Source organism: Sphaeramia orbicularis, chromosome 16, assembly GCF_902148855.1.
Source record: "Sphaeramia orbicularis chromosome 16, fSphaOr1.1, whole genome shotgun sequence".
Taxonomy (NCBI): domain Eukaryota; kingdom Metazoa; phylum Chordata; class Actinopteri; order Kurtiformes; family Apogonidae; genus Sphaeramia; species Sphaeramia orbicularis.
Window position 1 is genome coordinate 37507677 of NC_043972.1, and position 22245 is coordinate 37529921.

Below are 22245 nucleotides of genomic sequence, written 5' to 3' on the forward strand. Positions count from 1 at the left end.
CAGCAGAGCATATTAATACTAAGGACTGTCCCACCTCTAACTTTGTGGCACCTATAGTTTTTTGCATTATTGGGTCCATCTGAAAATTACAGGGAAGTAAGTATTAATATATTATTAAAGATAAGTAACTAACTGCAGCCATTAAGCCGCTCAGTTTGCCTACATAACCCTAACCCATAAAGACCCAAACCTCCACCGGTGACCAAAACCATCTACTGATCTAAAATGTTTAATAACTTCTGATCCATTAATCCTATTGCTACATTTTCATACATTTTCTGAGTTTTCATGAGCATCTAAATTACACATGAGAAATTAAATATGAGAAAAATGCATGATTTACTGTGAAAAATGCAAAATATAGAAGATAATATAAAAAAAAAAAAAAATAGTGATAATTTCTTATAAAAGGTTAAATAGACAGGAAAAATCATTTGGGAACTGACACAAAAGTAGAACTGGGTCTTTATGGGTTAAATCACAAAGTCTGCCACATACATACTGTCATACATAACTACCTTTCTCATGTCCCAGTGTACACCATATCATTTATGGGGTTTGTGATTTCAGAAATACACACATATTGTAAATGATGTACATTTTTTTTCACTATAAAGCCTAAACTCACTGGTGTCCAAGCTGGTAACTTGACTTTAGTATGTGGTACTGTATACCGCTTACAATGACCAGCTATTCAGAAGGACCAAAAACATGCCACAGAACTGTAGAATAGAAATGTAGTAGTTAGAAGTTAGTAACTCACAGGTGATTATAAAGCGTACTGGATCACTGCTGTCATTACTGATGGCGTTGGATACATGGCACCTGAACGGTCCCTCGTCATATAGGGTCATGGTGACTATGGTCATGCTGGATCCTCCATCAGTGATCTGAACTCTGTCACTGGCTGTGACCTCAGAGCTGCCGTTGAACCAGCGGAAAGAGAGGAAGGATCCAGAGGAGGAGCAGGACAGATGGACAGAGCTGTTCAACTCCACCAAAACTGAACTACTGGAAGTTACACTGACAGCTGAGACACGTTCTGTGGAAATAGTTTCAAACTTAAAACCAAATGTGTAGTTGAAGGCAGACATGTTTGTGTTATATTATGTTTTTGTTTGTTCAAAAATAATAATATTTGAGCAGTGAGACCCGATGTATCAAATATGATACAAAATTGAAACTCATACATGGAAATTGATATTTAAAAAAATGTTTTTTGGTTGTTCAGAAGGACCAATAAAGGCTCCAGTTTCAAAGAACTGGAATTTTCTGTCAATGATTTAATGGTTCAGGCTTTACAGGGTTAAAGTCAGCAACCCCTGTCACTACAAAGAGAGAGAGCAGCATTGGTCTGCTTTTTATTTAAAGACCCTGGTGCTAAAAGTACTGAAGTCACATTTTTTGGACAATTCAAGTTGAGCATAAAGGCTAAACATGTTGTATTTGTTTAACAGACATTTTTTGTGACTTCAGTACTTTTAGCACCTGGGTCTTGCTTTACTGATTAATACCAACTCTATTACAAGTAGTCTGCTACTACGCAATGGAAAGGATATTGTTCATTAGGTTGATTTAGGCTACATTCAGACTGCAGGCAAATGTGGCCCAAATCCATTTTTTTTGCCCATATATGACCTGTATCTAATTTGTTAAAGATAGTTTGAACAGCACAAATCTGATTTTTTCAAATCTGACCCAGGCCACTTTCATATGTGGTCCTAAACCTGATATTTTCTAACCTTATCTGATATTTTGCAATGTGACTTCAGTTTGAATGGCCAGGCCACATTTATCTGATCTTACGTCATTGAAATGAGACAAACGTTACAATTCTGTGTCCCAGGAGGGGGAGCGGCGGGGAAAAACTAGTGCGTGACTGCGTGGTCAAGTACTACGTCAGGACTTCTTTTGCACATGCAGGTCACTTCTGGGTCACATTCAGTTCATACGACTATAATGGAAGTTCTGTGTCCGACACGTGTCCGACATGTGTCCTGATGTTGCAGCACGGGAGGGCATACAGGTGCAATGCCACTGTTGCAGCACGGGTAAGGGCGCTATCGTACAATGGCACCATGGGTACAATGCCGCTAGTACTCAAAACTGACAGAAGTCACATTTAATGTGTAATATGAACAAGCACACAGAAAAATCGGATTTCACCAAAAAAATCTGTGCATTAAGACCTGCTGTCTGAATGTAGCCTTAGTGTCCAGGTTTGGATTTTTTTCAGTCATCATTTAATCATAGGAATATTTTTCAAAAAATGTAGCTCTCAAACTCTTCACAGGCATGTCATTCAATTATTTAATACATCTTTTTTTTTAATGAGCAGGAAACCAATAAACAATAACATAATTATTATATTATCTATCACACATTTGAACAGTGATCAATTTCCTCTCTTCATCACAGTCACAGAAAAAATTATTAGACCACCCTTGTTTTCTTCAATTTCTTGTTCATTTTAATGCCTGGTACAACTAAAGGTACATTTGTTCAGACAAATATAATGATAACAAAAATAGCTCATACGAGTTTAATTTAAGAGCTGATATCTAGTCATTTTCCATGTTTTCTTGATAATAATCAAAATCACTTTAGTTCTTACATCAATATCTATGGCATTGTACTGACAAAAACAGTGCTTTTATGCATTCCATGTTTTCTTTCTGTCTGTTTTAGTCACATGATACACACAGGAGTTAGTACTTGATTGCATAACCACTGTTTTTGATGACTTTTGATGGTCTAATCATTTTTTACGCAACTGTAAATGTCTAATATTTGCTCACCGTATACATTCAGCATCGTGGATCCAGGCATCACATTTCCATCTTGTATTAAAATGTTAACATTATACCTTCCAGTGTCAAACAGAGACACATTTCTGAGCTCCAGAGACCCAGTAGACATGAAGACGGTGAGTCTGTCTTCATACCCTGGTGCAGTTTTGTTCGTAGTAGAGATGAAAATGGGCACGGGAAGTTCATCAAAGTTCCATATTATTGTTTGAAATGGTGTTTGTGTTGGATCCAGTGATGTTTCAAATATCACAGTGTCTCCTACAGCTGTGTTCAAAACATCTGGTAACACACCAGCTGCTTTGGTTAAACCTGGAGGACACAGTTACAGCCCTGAGCTCTCATAAACCATAATTCACAGCTGTTTTAAAACAACTTCACCTAAAAATTCAACGAAGAATTTTCAGTCTTTGAATAATGTCAGATAATTCAGTCTTCAACTCAAAAAAAACTATTAAGAATACAATCAGGTGGAAGTTATTCCATGGGTTTCTGTTGCAAATAGAATCATCTCTGATTAATTTCAGATGATCATCAGCAGACCCAGTTTCACAATCTCTATCTTTTTTTTTTAATACTTTTACTTGAACAAATGTACAAATGAACAAATCAACAGTAAAACATCTTCCATGTAATATCTCATGTCTTTGAAAACATTGGACAAATACGTATCATCGCAGTATTTAATAGTTACAGTTATAACGATAAAAGTTTTACCTGCTGTTTGATGTAATTAGATCTTACCTGGGATGAGTCCTAAGATGATGTAAATGACAGCTTTATTCATCATATCTGCAGAATCATCAATTATGATAAAGAAAAATGGATTTGTTTATGAGTCCTTGTCTGTTGTCTGTTAATTTCAGCTGGTAATGCTGATTTGAATTCCTATCAGCGTCTTGTCTTTGCTGATTTCAGTATAAGAATGTGGATGCAATGCGAATAAAAGGAACTACTGATAAGAACATCAGGAAGTAGTCTGTATGTTTACAAATAGTTGTCAGTGCCTTCCATCACTGTGTACATCTGTTAATCATTATCAATGCAGTTATGGTAAAGCAATAAAAACTAGAGTGGTTTTAATCATTTTATATTCTTTGTCATTCATTAGACAGTTCTGTTTTATCGTAAATGGTTAAGTTTTTCCATTATGGCAAAATAACAACATTAAAACCTTAAAAACAGTAATGATTTGCACAAAGTTCATCCATATTCACTAGAGGAGCCTAGAATGTGATTATCCAACTGGATTCAAATCAGAAAGAACTCTGGGATCCAGTAGTATCACCATGTATGCGTCATGGTGTGTAGTCAGACAGATGGATGCCACAGAAACACACAGGTCGGCTTTTTTTCCCTAAGATGTCTGAAGTAAGATGTTACACATTTTATTATGAGGATGCAAGATGGTTGGACAAATGAGTGAGAAACGCAACATAATACTCGTGAGGGAGTGGGGACTTTGGTGGAGTGATACACAGGGAAGAAGGAGAAGGACATGGTGGAGAGTTCAGATCATCCTCTTCATTATTTTTGACAAATCAGAGAAGCAGCTGCAGTGGATGACTCAAATTGCTAAGATGCAATCATGTATCCTCACCTCATCAGACTCTACAACACATTAGATCTGCAGGACTTACACCTTTCTGTCCTTTATTACTATTACGACTGATTATGTATACAGCTGTTTACTACTGTAACTATTTTTTTGCAAATACTGACTAATATACTTACTTTATTCTATTTTGAGGTCAGTTACCTTTCCTGGGGTGTCAGTAAAGTTCATCTGATCTCATATAAATGTGTAAGGATACGAGGGCTGTTCAATAAGTTCATGGCCTCACCCAGAAATACTGGTTGTTATAATACAGGATGTTACATTCTTTCGTGATGGGATAGTGATGCTTGAACATCGATGGACCAAGTGCATTGCTGTAAATGGAGATTATGTTGAAAAATAAAATATAAATTATCAGTCTGTGTTGTTCTGTTCTGGGTGAGGCCATGAACTTATTGAACAGCCCTCGTATATACAGGGTGGGGAAGCAAAATTTACAATGAACATTTAGTTGTTTTTTCTCAGCAGGCACTACGTCAATTGTTTTGAAACCAAACATATATTGATGTCATAATCATACCTAACACTATTATCCATACCTTTTCAGAAACTTTTGCCCATATGAGTAATCAGGAAAGCAAACGTCAAAGAGTGTGTGATTTGCTGAATGCACTCGTCACACCAAAGGAGATTTCAAAAATAGTTGGAGTGTCCATAAAGACTGTTTATAATGGAAAGAAGAGAATGACTATGAGCAAAACTATTACGAGAAAGTCTGGAAGATACTATTAAAGAAGAATGGATTATGGATTATGGATTATGGATTATGCTATTTGGGACGTTTTAGAACATGCTACCAATAGAACATCACACAGCAATGTCGACTTTCTTAAAGATACTATTAAAGAAGAATGGGAGAAGTTGTCACCCGAATATTTGAGGAACACTCAAACGCGCAAGTTTCAGGAAGCGTGTGAAGGCAGTTATTGAGAAAGAAGGCGGACACATAGAATAAAAACATTTTCTGTTATGTAAATTTTCTTGTGGCAAATAAATTCTCATGACTTTCAATAAACTAATTGGTCATACACTGTCTTTCAATCCCTGCCTCAAAATATTGTAAATTTTGCTTCCCCACCCTGTATAGTCTGCATTGCTTTGTTCTGGGTTTTAACCCATGAAGACCCAATGCTTCTTTTGTGGCAGTCCCCAAATTAATTGTTCTCCCTATTTAACCTTTCTTAAGCTATTTATCACTCTTTATTATAATATTATCCTCTGTATTTTGTGTTTTTTCAGTGAAAATCATGTATTTTGCTGTATTTAATTCACTAATGTAGATGTTCATTAAAGCTCAGATTAAAGTTGAAGGTTAGTACATCAAAGACAGAGAAAACTGAAGAAAAAGTTATTTTTTCAGCAAAATATATCAATGACAAAATAATAAAAAGTGTGTCCCTTTGCTGTCATTGATCCAACTCCATTGGTTTTACTGGTGAATCGATGTTGTAGAAGATTATGGTGTTTCCATGGTAACTACTGCACCTCTGAATGTCCAAATGGGTCATATCTGATGACCATGAAAAGATAATGAACTGCATTTTACACCAAGTATTTACATGTATTCATTGGATTAAAGGACCAGAAGTTATTAAACATTTTGAATCAGTAGATGGTTCTGGTTGCCAGCATCTATTTGGGTCTTTATGGGTTAAGACCAGTTCACCCCATAGGATTTTGATGACTGGATAAAATTGAAAAAAACAAAACAAAACAAAACAAAACAAAAAAACAACAACCTCAGTGCAACATTAAACCAGTGTTAACACTGTAAAGACAATTTAAGCAGTTTATAGCAGGAGTTATCACTACAATAACTTAACTATCATCACAGTAACTTAATACAAATAAATACACAGAAAGCAGAAGTATGTTAAAACAGCTGTTTATTATCAGACATGGACAATCAATAACTGTTCTTAATGACTACAATGAGTTTTTTCTTACATTTATCATCATTAGATTTACAGTATTAGTGCATTCCCACTGGTTATGGACAAATGAAGAGAGATGAAGTGACAAAAACATATTTTAAACACATTGACACCCACATGTACTGTCACTGCACTCAGTATAACCCTGTACAAGTATAAAGTGAACTTCAAACAATAACGTTACAGAATCCATCTGAATGAACAGAGAGAAGACCTTCATTCAGTCAGTGTTTGTTTTCTGTTTCAGGGTTTTAAGTTAAGGGGATGTTCACTCTGGTCCACATTCCTGGATGTCATCCCACAAAAAAACAAACATTTACAAGAGGGTCTGTTGTGAGCTGCTGAACACACATAATGGACCCCTTGGATCCATTTTCTCTGTAGACAAAAACATCTATTTATGACAAAAGCACTGTGATTCATTCTTTGGAGTGACTATACACAATGAAAATATACGTACTTCTGAATGTTATGTTCAATTTATGTGGGTAGATGATAGATCCACCTAAATTGTACAAATTTTAATAACTTTGCCTTGACATTCATCATTAAATTCGTATTAATTTATTTCATTTACTTATTTAAAGCATAACTTAATTCTGTTAATCATGTTATCATATATCCTTGATGTTGTGTTCTCATACACATGTTCTTTTTCTTCTAAATCTATGCAAAAATAATTATAGTTGCATTTGACACCATTTACATGATTGTTATATTATGTTAATCAATATTTTTTTACTGTCTTTGCTGTTTGTGAACAGGATGAAATTAGATCCAAGGTTCTAATTGTTTTGGATTTTTAATTATAGTTTAGTTTTAATTAGTTTTGACTTTTTTTTTCTCTAATTCAGTTAGTTTTAATTAGTTTTTAGAGCAGGTTTGCTAGTTTTTATTAGTTATCGTTTTTTTCTGAATGCTTAGTTTTAGTTTAGTTTAGTTTTAGTATTAGTTTTAGTTATTTCATATATTTTATCTTCCTCACCATTCTATTCAAAGAAATTAGTGAGGTGCGAATCAGCGGGTTACTCTGGACACTTTATTTGGGGGTTGGGTTAGGGAGGCTCGTTGACTGAGCAGAGACACAAACACATGTACAGTACAATGTATAAATTCCCTATAGCAGGTTGGGGGGGGGTGATCCTTACACAACGTCACATACGTGAAAACAATGCTAAGATGTGCAAAGCGTGAGAGGAGATGCACAAAGCAGCCAGCAGTAGACCAGATAGAAACATATATAAACCAGCTAACCAGCAGTTAAACCGCACAGAAACATATATAAACCATATAGAAACATATATAAACCACTTATAAACATATATAACCCTGTCCATCAGCAATAAACCACACCTTAGCAGATATCTCATATCTTAATCATCTCCGGTTCCATTATTAGCCAACTTTGCTTCAGTTCAGTTCAGCTAGCTGTAGCTAGTAACACGTTTTTTAACATTCTAACAGGTTCCATAGCTCTGTAATTGGATTAGTTCTCATCCTCCTCTTTTCTCCTCTTCTAAACTGTGCAGTTCAGGGCTTGGAAGGCCTTTTCATGGTGATAAACTCTCCAGTCTTTACCTGGATGCTAGTTCAACACTGACTGTCCTTTAGCTCAGCTCTGTCTCTGTCACTCACACACACACAGTGAGCAAAAAAAAAAAAAAAAAAAAACCCGACCCCACTCATCACTAAAGTAAATCCCAGACAGGACTGTGCTGCTTTGTCCCAGCTTTAGTCTGTATGTTCCAGGTAGAGTGGGACCAGAAGACGACTGGAAACCACCAGTGACCAGACATGACAGGCTGTGAAGTACCGTATGGTGCTGCCAGCGAAAATTGCTGGAGCGAAATAAATCAGTTTGATATCAATCCGACATTGACAAAGATGAAAACAAAGGGAATTTTATCCATAATTTTTATACATTTTAGTTAGTTTTGTAAGCTCACAATACAGTTTCAGTTAGTTATCGTTTTTTTCTTTTAATTAGAGTTTTATTTATTTCAGTTAACGAAAATGTTTTTACAATTTTAGTTTTCGTCATTTCGTTCATTTTCGTTAACGATTATAACCTTGATTAGATCAGATACTTAATTATATTATTTGGATGAGGCTTTTCATTTCTGAACATCACACATGAAGAAAAAAATTGTCAGACGTTGCTTACAAATGAAACAGCATTCTGGAGTATTATGAATATCATATTTGGGTAAGAGTTACTTACTATGAAAGTAGTACAATGCTGCAGCTCCTGCAACAGCTACTATGACAAATGCACATGTGATTCAAGCAGTGACAGGCTGTGCATTTGGTACCTGGGCCTTCAGTGGGGACTTGTGTGACTTAAACCACCCCTTAAAACCACCATCATGACATCACAATTATAGAAACCATCAATACTTCACAAACTAGAAGCACTCAGAGAGCCCAGACCTCCGCCAAGGCAGATCAGTGCCCCCCCCGATCACCACCAAAATTTAATCATTTGTTCCTTGTACCAGTATCAACATTTCCTGAAATTTTCATCCATAACTTTTTGATTTATCTTGCACACAGACAGACAAACAGACTAACAAAATAACAAGCCATTGGCATTTCCTGTATTAAGGGTGAATACCATTATTTCTGCTACTATTAGGCTCCAAACCTCTACACTACAACCACAACCGTACCATTTACATCATTGGAGCAGTTCAGAATCAACATTTATCTAATAGCATAACAAAACATACAAAATTTAAATATAAAAACATCATAGCCTATTCACCAGAGATGATCATTATTAATATATAAAATCCAACCGCCTTTCTTTGTGCAGGAAACCTTTACTGACTCTGTCTTAGAGGTGATCTGTGCATTTTTAAGTATGTCCGAGGCCAAATCATCTTCCTCTCCTCCATCAACCATTGTAGGTGGAAAAAAAATCTACCTCAAATGTATTAACAGTTCAATTGAATTCATTTAAATTAGTTTTATTGGCATGAATCAAAATGAGTACTGCCAAAGCTATATCAAATAATAGTTTTGCTTTTACCATCCAATCAGAGGAAGGATAAATGCTGACGACATTAGGGGCCAGCTAGCTGGACCTGTGAGGTGAAACTCAAATCTGATTGGTTACAGTTGGTACAGTTTAAGTTACATGAGCCTTCACTGCTCATTTTGAAGGCCCAGGGCAGATTAGATTTAGCCTGGCAACACACAGAGACTGAAATCTGATTGGATAAAGTATATTATATTCATATACATGCACTGAAAGCTGTGCAGCCAAGAGAAACAATAATAAATGAAGAGAATCATCTATTGGGAATATATTTCTTGGAATAAATATTAGAATTTAGGTTTTACATGTAGGCCAGTGTTTCTGATGATGATAAGGCCAGCAGAGCAGGCCTTGCTGGCCCTGACAGCCCACTACTGGATTCCAGCGATGGCACCACCTGAAAGACCTACTGGTTCTTTAATAATCTCTGAAAGAAATCACAAGAAATAGGGATATTTAACCTTACATGTACTGAACATTATTTGACAAATTCACAAAAACATCATCCGTAAATGAACATGATCAGAAAATGATGCTATGGTTTTACTGAAGACGATGGCAGATGGTTAATGTTCAGACCTGATGTACTTTAAGTTGTTTAGATATCCATTTGGTTCATTTGGGGAAAAACATAAATATATTTTAATTTATTAAGACAAACATTTGCCAGGTTTTTTCCAAACACTAAATACGTGTTACTTCCAGTTTGATCATGTTGGAATCTGTCTTCTCGGTGAAACTATTCATTCCTTGACAGATGTATTCTCCACTGTCTGAAAATTCAGCTGAGTCTTTAGTGTACTCTGAAGAATGGTGAATAACTGTTCCGTCGTGTTTCCAGGTGTAGGTGGCAGTCGGTGTGGACTCAGCAGAGCAACTTAATGTTAAAGGTGTTCCTACAGAGACTTTATTTGGACCATTGATTTTAATATTTTCTGGTCCATCTGAAAAACAAATAGGGATGCACAAAAAATCAGAATTTGATTTTGGTAAAATACTATAAATATTAAAGAATATAAGATCAATAACTGAAGAGTAAATTCACACTGTTACCTACAGTTAACATCCATGACATATGTGAAACTGTCACTGCTGATGGGATTGATGACTCTACAGGTGTATCTCCCACTGTCTTTTCTGTTTAGATTCTTAAAGGACAACACTGTATTTTTGTCATAAAACATGATGTTGTCAATAGAGTTCAGGTTTGAGCCGTCTTTCATCCATTCTTTGGTGAACACAGATCCAGAAGCATCACAGGTTAAGTTGAGTGACTCTCCTTCAACTGGCAGGGCTGTAGAGGAGGTGACAGAAACATCTGATATATGCTCTGTAGAAGAGAGAAAAAAAAGACTGAGTGAAAAATGTAAAACCAGGGCACAACTGAATTATGACTGACAGAACAGAAACGTAACAGACACGGCAAGAGAGTGGGAGACGTTTACTGAGTTTTATTTTGACCTGGGCCTAAAATACAAAGATATTAAAACAGTGTTTGGCAGTAGACACGGGTTCGATGTTAGTGAGAGACATCTAAGAAGATTCTTCAATGGGAGAGGACTTTCCCGTCACAAAGTGTATTCGGATCTTGCAGTCCTGGTTGATTTCATTAAGAACCAAATGCAATACTCCAGACAGCTTCACAGGTATAGATGGATGTACACGAAATGCAGAGAATGTGGAATACGGGTGAGGAAAGAGGATGTGAGATTGGCATTAAAGGAATTGTGCATCCATCTATATCCGTGAAGCTGTCTGGAGTATTGCAGTTAACCCATAAACGTCTCCCACTTTATAGTCGTGTCAGTTTTGTTTCCGTTCGGAGCATGGATGACCTGGAGGAACATTGCGCTTAATATAAACAGTTTTGCGAGAGCTTGCAAAAGGTATTACTAAGTTCTACTTTGAATACTTGTATGTTTCCACAGGGGCCTGTTATCTGTCCAACAGGGTCCACTCTCTCTCTGGTTCTTCCACCACAGAGGGGACAAACCAATGCCTGTGTTATTTAGTGTGTGCTCAAATCATGCCACTGTCTTTGATTAGTTTGTTCTATTAATGCCTTCTTGTTTAGTTGCTGCTAAATGGAGTATGGTTATATTGTTCTGACCTCTTTTATAGGTCTTTTATAATTTTGGTTCCATATTATTTGAGCAATTCTTTGGGAACATAAAACCCCACTTTTTTGACACTTTAATCCTGTTTAATCCTCACTGCTTGGCTGCTTGGTCCTGAACACAGCCACAAACCTCTGAACTTCAAATGGACTATCACTCTCATGGTCTAACATCATGGTGATTCACAATGTGTCACATTCAAGGACTCCAGGACACACTGACATGTGGACAGGAATCAGGCATTGAGCTGCCAATCTTCAATTGGTATGATGGACAGTGTGAATTATGGTCTCTTAATGACAGTTATGCAGTGACGTGAGCCTAAGGAAAAAGGTGCATGTTTTGTGTGTAGCATTAAAAAGAATGACACTCTATAGCTTTAAATGAAGTTTTATACTTACATTTTTATACTTTAAGAACATTCATTTCTACCTGCCTTTCTTTTGCACTGGTGTGTTGCATATTGCTGCTGAATACTGCTAAATTTACCCATGGTGGGATCAATAAAGTCTTATCTTACTCATTTGGAGGAAAATTAAGCTGGAATAAAGCAGAATGACAATGAAGTTGGGGTGAAGAACACACTCCAACTCTTTGCTTCGTGCGTTTGCAAATGTCTTAGCAAATAACGTCTGTTATCTTTCCTGTTGAGATCACATGGTTTTATTCGCAATGTAGTAAAACATGAGAACAACTTAGCGTCCTCCTTCCCGGGCACATTGTGTCACACAGACAATGATGCATGTTTGTCGGTTTCTGTTTAAAATGTCATCGTGCTTTTTGGGCCTTCAGTTTCTTCTTCTTACCACCACCTACTGGACTGGAGGTGTAGTGCAGTTTCTTTTACCACTCCCCCATATGTCATCAGCCTTTTTTGAATAAATTACCCTGAACTTTGGGGTTCAGTGGAAATGCAAAGCAGATAACCAGGAATTCTTTTACCCTGGTAAATAAGCTCCTGGTAATAAAAGTTCCTGGCATTTTGGTAGAAAAGAGCCTAAACAATGAAATGAAATGAAGGATAGCAGCAACATGTGACCTATTTCGTAGTCTTATTCGGTCCCATATTAGAACAGCTAATGCTGACACTGTAGGCATTGCCATGGCCAACAAGACAAGATCAGATGTTTTGAAAATGACAGGAAGTGTACGTCTTATGTCACTACGTATGTACGTACTCCGAAAGAAATCAAATAATGGACTGCAACATTTAAACCAGGGGTTTTCGATTATCGAATTTCTGAAGTGCATGTAAACATGTCGCTTCTGATTATGGCAATAATCAGATTACTCCCAGTTATCGGATTTTTATGACCGTGTAAACAGGCTCAGTGAAGACACTCAAGGGCCAACTCTAGATTTTCTGCATCTGTGTTCAGGGGAACTGACAGGAGAATCAGCCTATATGTACCTATACTGTATGTTTTTAATGACAGGGAGAACCTGGAGGAAACCTGTCAACGCAGAACACAACACAGAAAGGCCCCGATCTGACTGAGAATAAACCCACATAAGCCCAATAAATACACATAAATAAGAATTCTTACTTAACTGTTACACGTAAAATTATTACTCATTAAAGGAAAATTATTGTGAGTACAAATTCTTTTTTACAGTAAATTAAATATCTTAGAATACGCTCTCATGTTTGATGGACTATTCATCACTTTTAAAGACAGGCTACAACTACAACTGCAGTTGTTTTTATTTATAGTTTGACATCAAAATCTATTAAATTTTTGAGTACAAACTTACTCAGAACAGAAATGAGTAAAGGTTGAGATGTCTCCGTTCTCATGGTTTTGCTGTTAAAAGCCTGACAGCTGTAACTTCCACTGTGATTCATCTGAATGTTCATCAGTCTGAACTCTGGTCCAGTACCAGACTGAAGGACTCCATTACAAAACCATGTAAACTCAGCTGTAGGTTCTGAAACAGCTGAGCAGGACAGAGCGACGTCTGAACCTTCTGGATGGTATTTTTGTGATGGAGATACCCTCAAGATGACATTTTCAGGGCCATCTGAAAAGAAAACCCCAAAACATAATAATTATAACAGACATCAGTTAGTAGGATGAGGAAAAAGTAAATAATTGGACTCATAGTGATCTTAGAACTGATCCCTGTGCACAGCTGCATCACAGTACACCAGGTCATAAAACAAAACACCGTACAGTGAGAAACCATGCAACCAAAAGAATTTCACTGACATGTTGTTTGTTGTCCAATGGATTCATTTGGCCTAACGATTCTGGTGATATTTCCAAATTCAGAAAAATTACGATTTGACAAAATAAGTTTTGAGTTATAATTTCTCTAGTCACAGTGTCATGACAATAACAACATTGAAAACCTAATGTTTCCATGCACACACTGACAGTTAAAATACTGAGTGTGTAGGTTAATAACTCACAGCTGATGGTGAAGGTTACTGGATCACTGGTTCCATCACTGACCAGATTGAATGCAAAACACCTGAATGGTCCCTGGTCGTAGCGGGTCACACTGACTATAGTCATAGTGGATCCTCCATCAGTGATCTGAACTCTGTCTGCTGTAACCTCAGAGCTGTCGTTAAACCAGCGGAAAGAGAGGGAGGATCCAGAGGAGGAGCAGGACAGACGGACAGAGCTGAACTCCATTAAGTCTGTGCTGCTGGTGGTTATTTTCACATTAGAGACTGGAACTGTGGATGGAAAATAAACTGGTTTAATATTTACCATCTAATGATGAAAGGACAGTTGAGGACACATTTCCGTACAAACAGAATGTATATCTGAGTTTATAATAGGTCCTGTCAAAAATTAAATGACAAGAAGCACTTCTTTACTTGTTAATGATAATGTATGATGACAAACAATCCTCTGTCACAGTCTCACAGTGATTACATATACAACTGAAGGTGGAGAAGAACAATAGTTTGAAACATTTTGCACATGTTCTTTGTAATAATACAATCCAACACATTATTAAATGTTATTATCCTACTGGTCTGTTTTACAACCACTTTAATACATGCTCTATTAAACAATGAACACAGATTTGAACAAACAGTAGTATTTCTTACACTGAAGCAGTGGTTACTGTCCTCTGTTCATCACTGGAATAGATGTAATGTGTGAAACATTTACTTACCCTGTACAGTCAGTGTTGTTTCTCCGACTAGCACTGCTCCTGTTTGAGTTACAATGGCCACAGTATAGATTCCACTGTCATCTGGAGACACATTCCTGAGCTCCAGAGACCCAGTAGAAGAAAAAAGGGTGACCCTGTCTTCATACCCTGGTGCAGGTGTAGTACCGGCAGAAGTATATGTGACGATTATATCTCCTTTAAAACTGCCATACTATGATTGAAATGGTGTTGGTGTTGGATCCAGTGTTGTTGTGAACATCACATTTCCTCCTACAGCTGCATTCAGAGGACCGTCTGGTAGCACACCAGTTCCTTTGGTTAAACCTGGAGGAAACAGTTACAGTTCTGAGAATATTTACTGAAACAGAACCAAATATTTAGGGGAAGATGAGGTGAGTTTCAGACTTATCTCAAATATGTGTTTTTTCTGTAGGTAAAGAAAACATCAAAATATCTCTTGGGGGTAAATCTTCATATTATTGTAATAAGAATATCTGTTATCCTGTTTGTTCTGATTTCATATGCATTGTATGAAAGTTTGACAAATTTGAGGGTCAAGACCAAACTTTCACTGTCAGCTGAGTTTTACCATGAACAATCAAGTGGTGCTCTCCATATGCCATCTGCCCGTCACACTGTTCTTTGCTTCACAGGTGTAGGTGGCACTTGTCTGACCATTTTGTTTAATGAACAGTCAGAATTGTTGAGAATTCTTTCTCCGTCTCTTATCCAGGTGTAAATTGCAGATGGTACAGACTCAGCAATGCACTTAAATTTCAAGTCCATTTCCATTTCTAACTCTGTTGGAGTGCTGATTTGACATTATAGGGTCCATCCTGAAAAAAAAATGCAGGAAAGTCAGTGTTATGGTTGTATAAGTCAAGAAAAACAGACCTTAATATAATATCTGAGACACTTTTCTTTGAAGCAGTTTCATGAAATCAATGAAAATCAGATTTCTAAACACACTGCAGACAGCTGGTTTCTGTATTGTGCATCTCAGTGAAATGTTTATTCTAAAGATCAGATTTACTGCCACACAGGGGCAGATCTATGAGGGAGTGACCCCTTAACTTCTGTGTTCCTAAAACTGTAGTAGGGAAGACCGGGGTCAGTTCTAACACAGGTCAGTTGTAACACTTGGAATTTCTCCAATCAGGAACAAGTTAGGACTCACCTTATTCACTGTGCACATGCTCAGTTTAGTCCTTAGTCCACATGGGACATTGTAGCGCCGTGAGGCAGACACATCAAAATTTATGAGGGAAATAGAATTTTGTGGTAAGAAAGTAATTGTTTTTGCTGAAATTACTTTTGTGATACATAGCTTGCTTTGTAGTTGACTCCATTAAAGGTATGTCACGTCGATTATGTGTCTGTTTAGCCATCTTTCATTCAAATTATTTGTAGTAATGTTTTAGCCTCTAGCTGTAAGGCAATCTAGCTCATCACTAATGCACTCATGGACAGTTGTAACAAACTTTCTTGGGGTGGGTTGTAACACTTTCTAAAATGTTACAACCCACCCCAAGCTAAATTTCAACTGTTCTTTTTTTTTGTTTTTAGTTTTAACATGGGTCCCAGAAGAGAAAGACTGACAGGGGGGTGGCTCTCAGCATTTTGGAGAGGGCATCCACTGATGTAAAGGTCTACGGAAAGTCAGTCAGATCTGTGGCAAAATTGTATGTCATATACCAGATCACTGTATAGATTCTGCAAAGCAAGGAAGAAGTTAGAAGATCAGGGATCAAGCGACCTTCCATGAGTAGGCTAAAAGGCGTGGTATTTGACGCATCGTGAACATACAAGTGAAAAGCTCATAATGTGTACAAATAACATGCCAAGTAAAAGTGGAGTCTATATTTACACGAGTCATATCATGTTGGTTTAAGTGCTGTAATTTGTGGAATCACAGCAATTTTTTTTTTAATTTTTGAATTAAAAACGTTCAATATCTTAAGTCACTGTCATGGTCCTGATTTCATAATGTTATGTTTTACCCCAAGGTATGTTACAACTGACCCAGACTATGGGGTCAATTGTAACATTTCACTCCTGTGTTTGAGATGAAGTCATGCATTTTCTATTTGTGTTGCACAGACACTTGTAGGTCTTTTATTAGCAGACACTTGAAGCTAGTTTATAGAGCAGTTTGAAGACACTGGGTTAAAGACCTCAAAGTTAGAGACAGAAATCTCAAAAACGTTACAACTGTCCCCAGTCTCCCTAGTAAAAACAAACTACCACAATGTCCACAAGCCCCTCAACGCATTAAAACAAGCAATAATGACAGAGAGTAATTAAAATGTGGTTTATTTCACTAGTTTATTACACCTTACAGGCAGTAGGGTAATTATGAACTTTTACTTGTACTGAATATTTTCATTTTGATTTTAAAACTTTTATTTTAAACACTGGTCTTCTTCCAGTTCTTCCTGCTTACATTAAAATCACTTGAGTTGACAAATGCAATTATATGTCCACAAATAGTTTTTAAAGTAACTTTGTAGATCTCTTACTGAATCCATTCACATACTGTAAACATGAAGATTCCCGTTGTACCACATGAAAAACTTTCTATATATGCAGAAGATAAGTTAAGTTAAGTTAGAGGTTAATAACTCACAGCTGATGGTGAAGGTTACTGGATCACTGGTTCCATTACTAACCAGATTGGACACAGAACACCTGAATGGTCCCTGGTCGTAGCGGGTCACACTGACTATAGTCATAGTGGATCTTCCATCAGTGATCTGAGCTCTGTCTGCTGTAACCTCAGAGCTGTCGTTCAACCAGTGGAAAGATGGAGTAGATCCAGAGGAGGAGCAGGACAGACGGACAGAGCTGAACTCCATTAAGTCTGTGCTGCTGGTGGTTATTTTCACATTAGAGACTGGCACTGTGGATGGAAAATAAACTGGTTTAATATTTACCATCTAATGATGAAAGGACAGTTGAGGACAACATTTCAGTACAAAACAGAATGTATATTCTGAGTTTATAAAAGGTCCTGTCAAAAATAAAAATGACAAGCAGCACTTCTTCACTTGTTAAATAATAATAATAATAATAATAATAATAATAAACTTTATTTGTATAGCACCTTTCATACAGAAATTGTAGCCCAAAGTGCTTCACATTGATTGAAAAAAATACAATATTAAAATACATTTAGATTTGATTAGAAATACAATAAAATAAATATAAAAACAGCGCACATTAAAATATTTGATTATACATAGAATTTTTGAAGTGCAAGAAATAAGATGAAATTTGAAATACAGTAAAATAAAAAAATAAAAACAGAAATACAATAAAATAAAATAAAAATGAAAAACCGCACATTCCTGGTTCCTGAATTGTGACCCCATTTTTATCTCCTTTCAAAGGCTAATGAGAATAAAAATGTGTTTTAATTTGGTTTTAAATATATTCAGTGAACTGGCTTCTCTAATGTCTTTGGGAATTGTATTCCATAACTTTGGCGCATAGTTAGTAAAGGCTGCGTCCCCCATTTCTTTGTAATATTTCTGGGAGTCGCTAGTAAACCTGCGTTTGATGACCTCAGTGTTCTAGTTTGTACATAATTGATCAGTGAGTTTGCAATGTAACTTGGTCCGGTTCCATTTAGAGCTTTATACGTGAGGAGTAGTATCTTAAAATCAATTCTGTAGGTTACCGGTAGCCAGTGCAGGGAAACCAACACTGGAGTAATGTGCTCTCTCTTCTTGGTTTTGGTTAATAACCTAGCTGCAGAGTTCTGAATCAGCTGAAGTCTGTCTGTGCTGCTTTTTGGGAGACCTGTAAGGAGTGCATTACAGTAGTCCAGTCTGCTGGAGATAAAAGCATGGACCAGTTTTTCAGCATCCTTTCGATTTATAACCGGCATTACTTTGGCTATGTTTCTGATGTGGAAGAATGACGTTTTAGTGACTTTGTTTATGTGGGACTTAAAGTTTAAGTCTGAGTCTATAATGACTCCCAGACCTGTCACTTCTGGTTGATCCAGGAAGTGAGTTGCCCATCCTACTCATCAGCATTTCCCTTTTTGCTTTTGGGCCAACAAGCAGGATTTCAGTTTTTTTCCTCATTCAGTTTCAGAAAGTTCCTGCACATCCACTGATTCATTGCTGTGAGGCAGTTTGTAATGGAATGGATGGCTGTCACGTCATTGGGTTCTGCGGAGATGTATATTTGTGTGTCGTCCGCGTAGCTATGGAAGCTAACATTATGTTTCTGATGATATCTCCAAGTGGTAGCATATATAAGGAGAATAGTAGTGGACCCAGGCAGCTCCCTTGTGGAACCCCATAGCATGTATCATGTGTGTTTGACACGTGATCTCCAAGCCTGACGTAGTACTGTCTTCCCTTAATATACGTTTTGAACCACTGTAGTACACTGTCAGAGAAACCTACGAGCTTTTCTAGCCGATTAATCAGGATGTCATGATCAATTGTATCAAATGCAGCACTTAGGTGAAGGAGGACCAGGATTGAGACCTTGTTGGCATCAGAGTTGAGCCTGAGGTCACTGATTATTTTGGTGAGGGCGGTCTCAGTGCTATGACCAGCCCTGAAGCCTGATTGGAATTCCTCTAAGATGTTATTCTCTTTGAGATAGTGATTTATTTGAGCAGAGACTATCTTTTCCAGTACTTTTCCTATGAACGGGAGATTAGATATAGGACGAAAACTGGTCATAGCGTTACTGTCAAGGTTAGGTTTCTTTAGTAAGGGTTTGATAACAGCTGTTTTGAAGGCATCTGGAAAGATACCAGTATGAAGAGATTTGTTTATGATTTGGAGTAAATGATCTGAGACGCTGTCAAATATTCTCTTAAAGAATGCAGTGGGAATTGGATCGACACATGAGGTTGAGGAGTTACATTCCCTGACAGTTCAGTAGAGTTCTGCTGATGTTATGCAGGTGAATTTTCCCATGGTCACAGTACAGGGACTGCAGACAGCATCTGTTAATGTGGTGGAATTAATGCTGGGTCTGATTGAACTTATTTTGTCCTTGAAGAACACTGCAAGCTCCTCGCACTTGGATGTGGAGGGCTGTAGTGGGGTGGGGGGGGTGTTGAGCAGCTTGTCGATAGTGGAGAATAATATTTTGGAATTTCCAGCATTCTCTGTGATAATTTTGGAGAAGTAATCTTTTCTTGCAACTCGAATGGATTGATTATAGGTGGTAATTGCAAGTTTATATGCATCATAGTCAACTGTAAGTTTGGTTTTTCTCCATTTTCTCTCAGCTCTCCGACAGGTTTGTTTGTTTTGACTAACAGTGCTGCTGCCTAGCCATGGGGAAATTCTGACCTTCGACTTCCTTTTAACCCTTAACGGAGCAACAGCATCCAAAGCAGATGATAGTGCATTGTTAAAATTGTCCACCATGGAATTTAAAGAGCAGTCTAGTTGTTGGGCGCCACTGTTCGCATTATGTTCATAAACTTTTCTTCAGCTCTGTCATCTAATACCCGTTTTTGATTACAGCCTGTTTTCCTGGTCTCTGTTAACATCAGGCTGCGTCAAAGTACCACAGTGATGGTCAGATATGGGCACTTCGGTTACTGTAACCTTGTCGATATTAACTCTTGCTGTTATCACTAAGTCAAGGGTGTTACCAAGTTGGTGTGTAGGATCCTTTACATGCTGTTCTAGTCCAAAGCTGTCCACTAAGTTCATAAGCTCCAAAGCCTTGGGGTCATTTTTCTTATTAATATGAATATTTAAGTCCCCGTATATTATTAGTCTTTCACATCTAGTGATACTTAGTGAGATAAGCTCTGAGAATTCCTGAAAGAACAGTGAAGAATGTTTAGGTGGTCTGTATACTGTGATTACAAACAGAGATAATTGTGTTTTGAATTCAACAGCCAGATATTCAAAAGATGTGAATTCACCTAAGTCAATGTCACTGCATATAAGTGACGTGGATAGAATGGCAGCTAGTCCACCCCCCTTTCTATTATGTCTGACTGACTGATAATGTTTGTAGTTTGGAGGACACGTCTCTATCAGCGTTGCTACTCCAGTGACACTGTTTAACCATGTCTCCACTAGAAACATACAGTGTAGGTTTTTTTCCATTATCAGATCATTAATTATGAAGGATTTATTAGTCAGTGATCTGACATTTAGCAACCCTACATTTAACTGTAGGTGCTCTGAGATGGGCTGTGGATCGGGTCTATGATGGGTGTTGATGACTCTAAAGTGTCTATAATAATAAATGAGAATGTATGATGACAAACAATCCTCTGTCACAGTCTCACAGTGATTAATATACAACTGAAGGTGGAGAAACAATAGTTTGAAACATTTTGCACATGTTCTTTGTAATAATACAACCCAACACATTATTAGATGTTATCATCTTACTGGTCTGTTTTTCAACCACTTTAATCCATGCTCTTCTAAACAGTGAACACAGATTTGAACAAACAGTAGTATTTCTTACACTGAAGCAGTGGTTTCTGTCCTCTGTTCATCACTGGAATAGATGTAATGTGTGAAACATTTACTTACTCTGTACACTCAGTGTTGTTTCTCCACCTAGCGCTGCTCCTGTTTGAGTTACAATGGCCACAGTATAGTTTCCACTGTCATCTGTAGACACATTCCTGAGCTCCAGAGACCCAGTAGAAGTGTTGACAGTGACCCTGTCTTCATACCCTGGTCCAGGTGTAGTACCGGCAGAAGTATATGCAATGATTACGCCTCCTTTAAACTGCCATACTATTGATTGAAATAGTGTTGGTGTTGGATCCACTGTTGTTTTGAACATCACATTTCCTCCTACAGCTGCATTCAGAGGACCGTCTGGTAACACACCAGTTCCTTTGGTTAAACCTGGAGGAAACAGTTACAGTTCTGAGAATATTTACTCAAACAGAACCAAACATTTAGAGGAAGATGAGGTGAGTGTCAGACTCATGTCTTTTATGTTCATTGTGTTTGCAGAAACTACAATGAATAGAAAGGAGGAAGAACCAGACCAAACCACCTATTAATATAACTAGCGGCATTGTATCCGTGGCACCATTGTACAATAGCATGATAAGTAGAACTTGTCTGCCACCACTATCCATTTATAAACTACCATTTACTCATGCATTGTGCAGGTAATAATTTGGGCCAACATGTGAGGCACAAAGGGAAGAGCATGTATTTGTTTGGCCTGTCAACCATGATTAAATTCATACGGCAGTAGTGAACTGCAGCCTTCATATTGTAGCATCATCTGCTAGCAGTAGAAATTTCATGAATGGCAGCATAACCACTTCCGAAAATATGGCGGCAGGGATGAAGAATTCAAAGTAGAGAGAGGCTAAAATCGCCCAGCATACCTCATAACATTTGAATATGGACATAAAATTGTGCCTAGTAGATAGTCAGGTAATGTTTCTATTCATTTGGCGAGTTTGGCAGTGATTGGGCCTGTGAAGGCTGAGGAAAATCCTTACAAATGCCCTCCTGTGCTGCAACATTGATCACACGGACACAGAACATGCATTATATAGTAGGATTATCACAATAAAAGTATTTGAATGTTAACACAACTATATCTAACCATTCTGTGAAAT

The 22245-nt window shown here is 37.4% G+C and overlaps 2 protein-coding genes across 2 annotated transcripts; both read right to left on the bottom strand.

Moving 5' to 3' along the window:
• Positions 1 to 624: 624 nt before the first annotated feature.
• Positions 625 to 3594, bottom strand: LOC115435804 (carcinoembryonic antigen-related cell adhesion molecule 21-like). The gene is made up of 4 exons (XM_030158418.1): positions 3552 to 3594; positions 2799 to 3119; positions 783 to 1042; positions 625 to 690 (listed from the first exon to the last, which is right to left on the bottom strand). The coding sequence occupies exons 1-4, from the start codon at positions 3592 to 3594 to the stop codon at positions 625 to 627; spliced, it is 690 nt and encodes a 229-aa protein (XP_030014278.1).
• A 6176-nt stretch (positions 3595 to 9770) lies between these two features.
• Positions 9771 to 21570, bottom strand: LOC115435805 (carcinoembryonic antigen-related cell adhesion molecule 5-like). The gene is made up of 7 exons (XM_030158419.1): positions 21298 to 21570; positions 14652 to 14761; positions 13930 to 14202; positions 13272 to 13538; positions 10457 to 10729; positions 10092 to 10343; positions 9771 to 9826 (listed from the first exon to the last, which is right to left on the bottom strand). Exons 1-7 carry the CDS (start codon positions 21444 to 21446, stop codon positions 9771 to 9773), a joined length of 1380 nt encoding a protein of 459 aa, XP_030014279.1. The 5' UTR covers positions 21447 to 21570.
• Between the last annotated feature and the right edge of the window lie 675 nt (positions 21571 to 22245).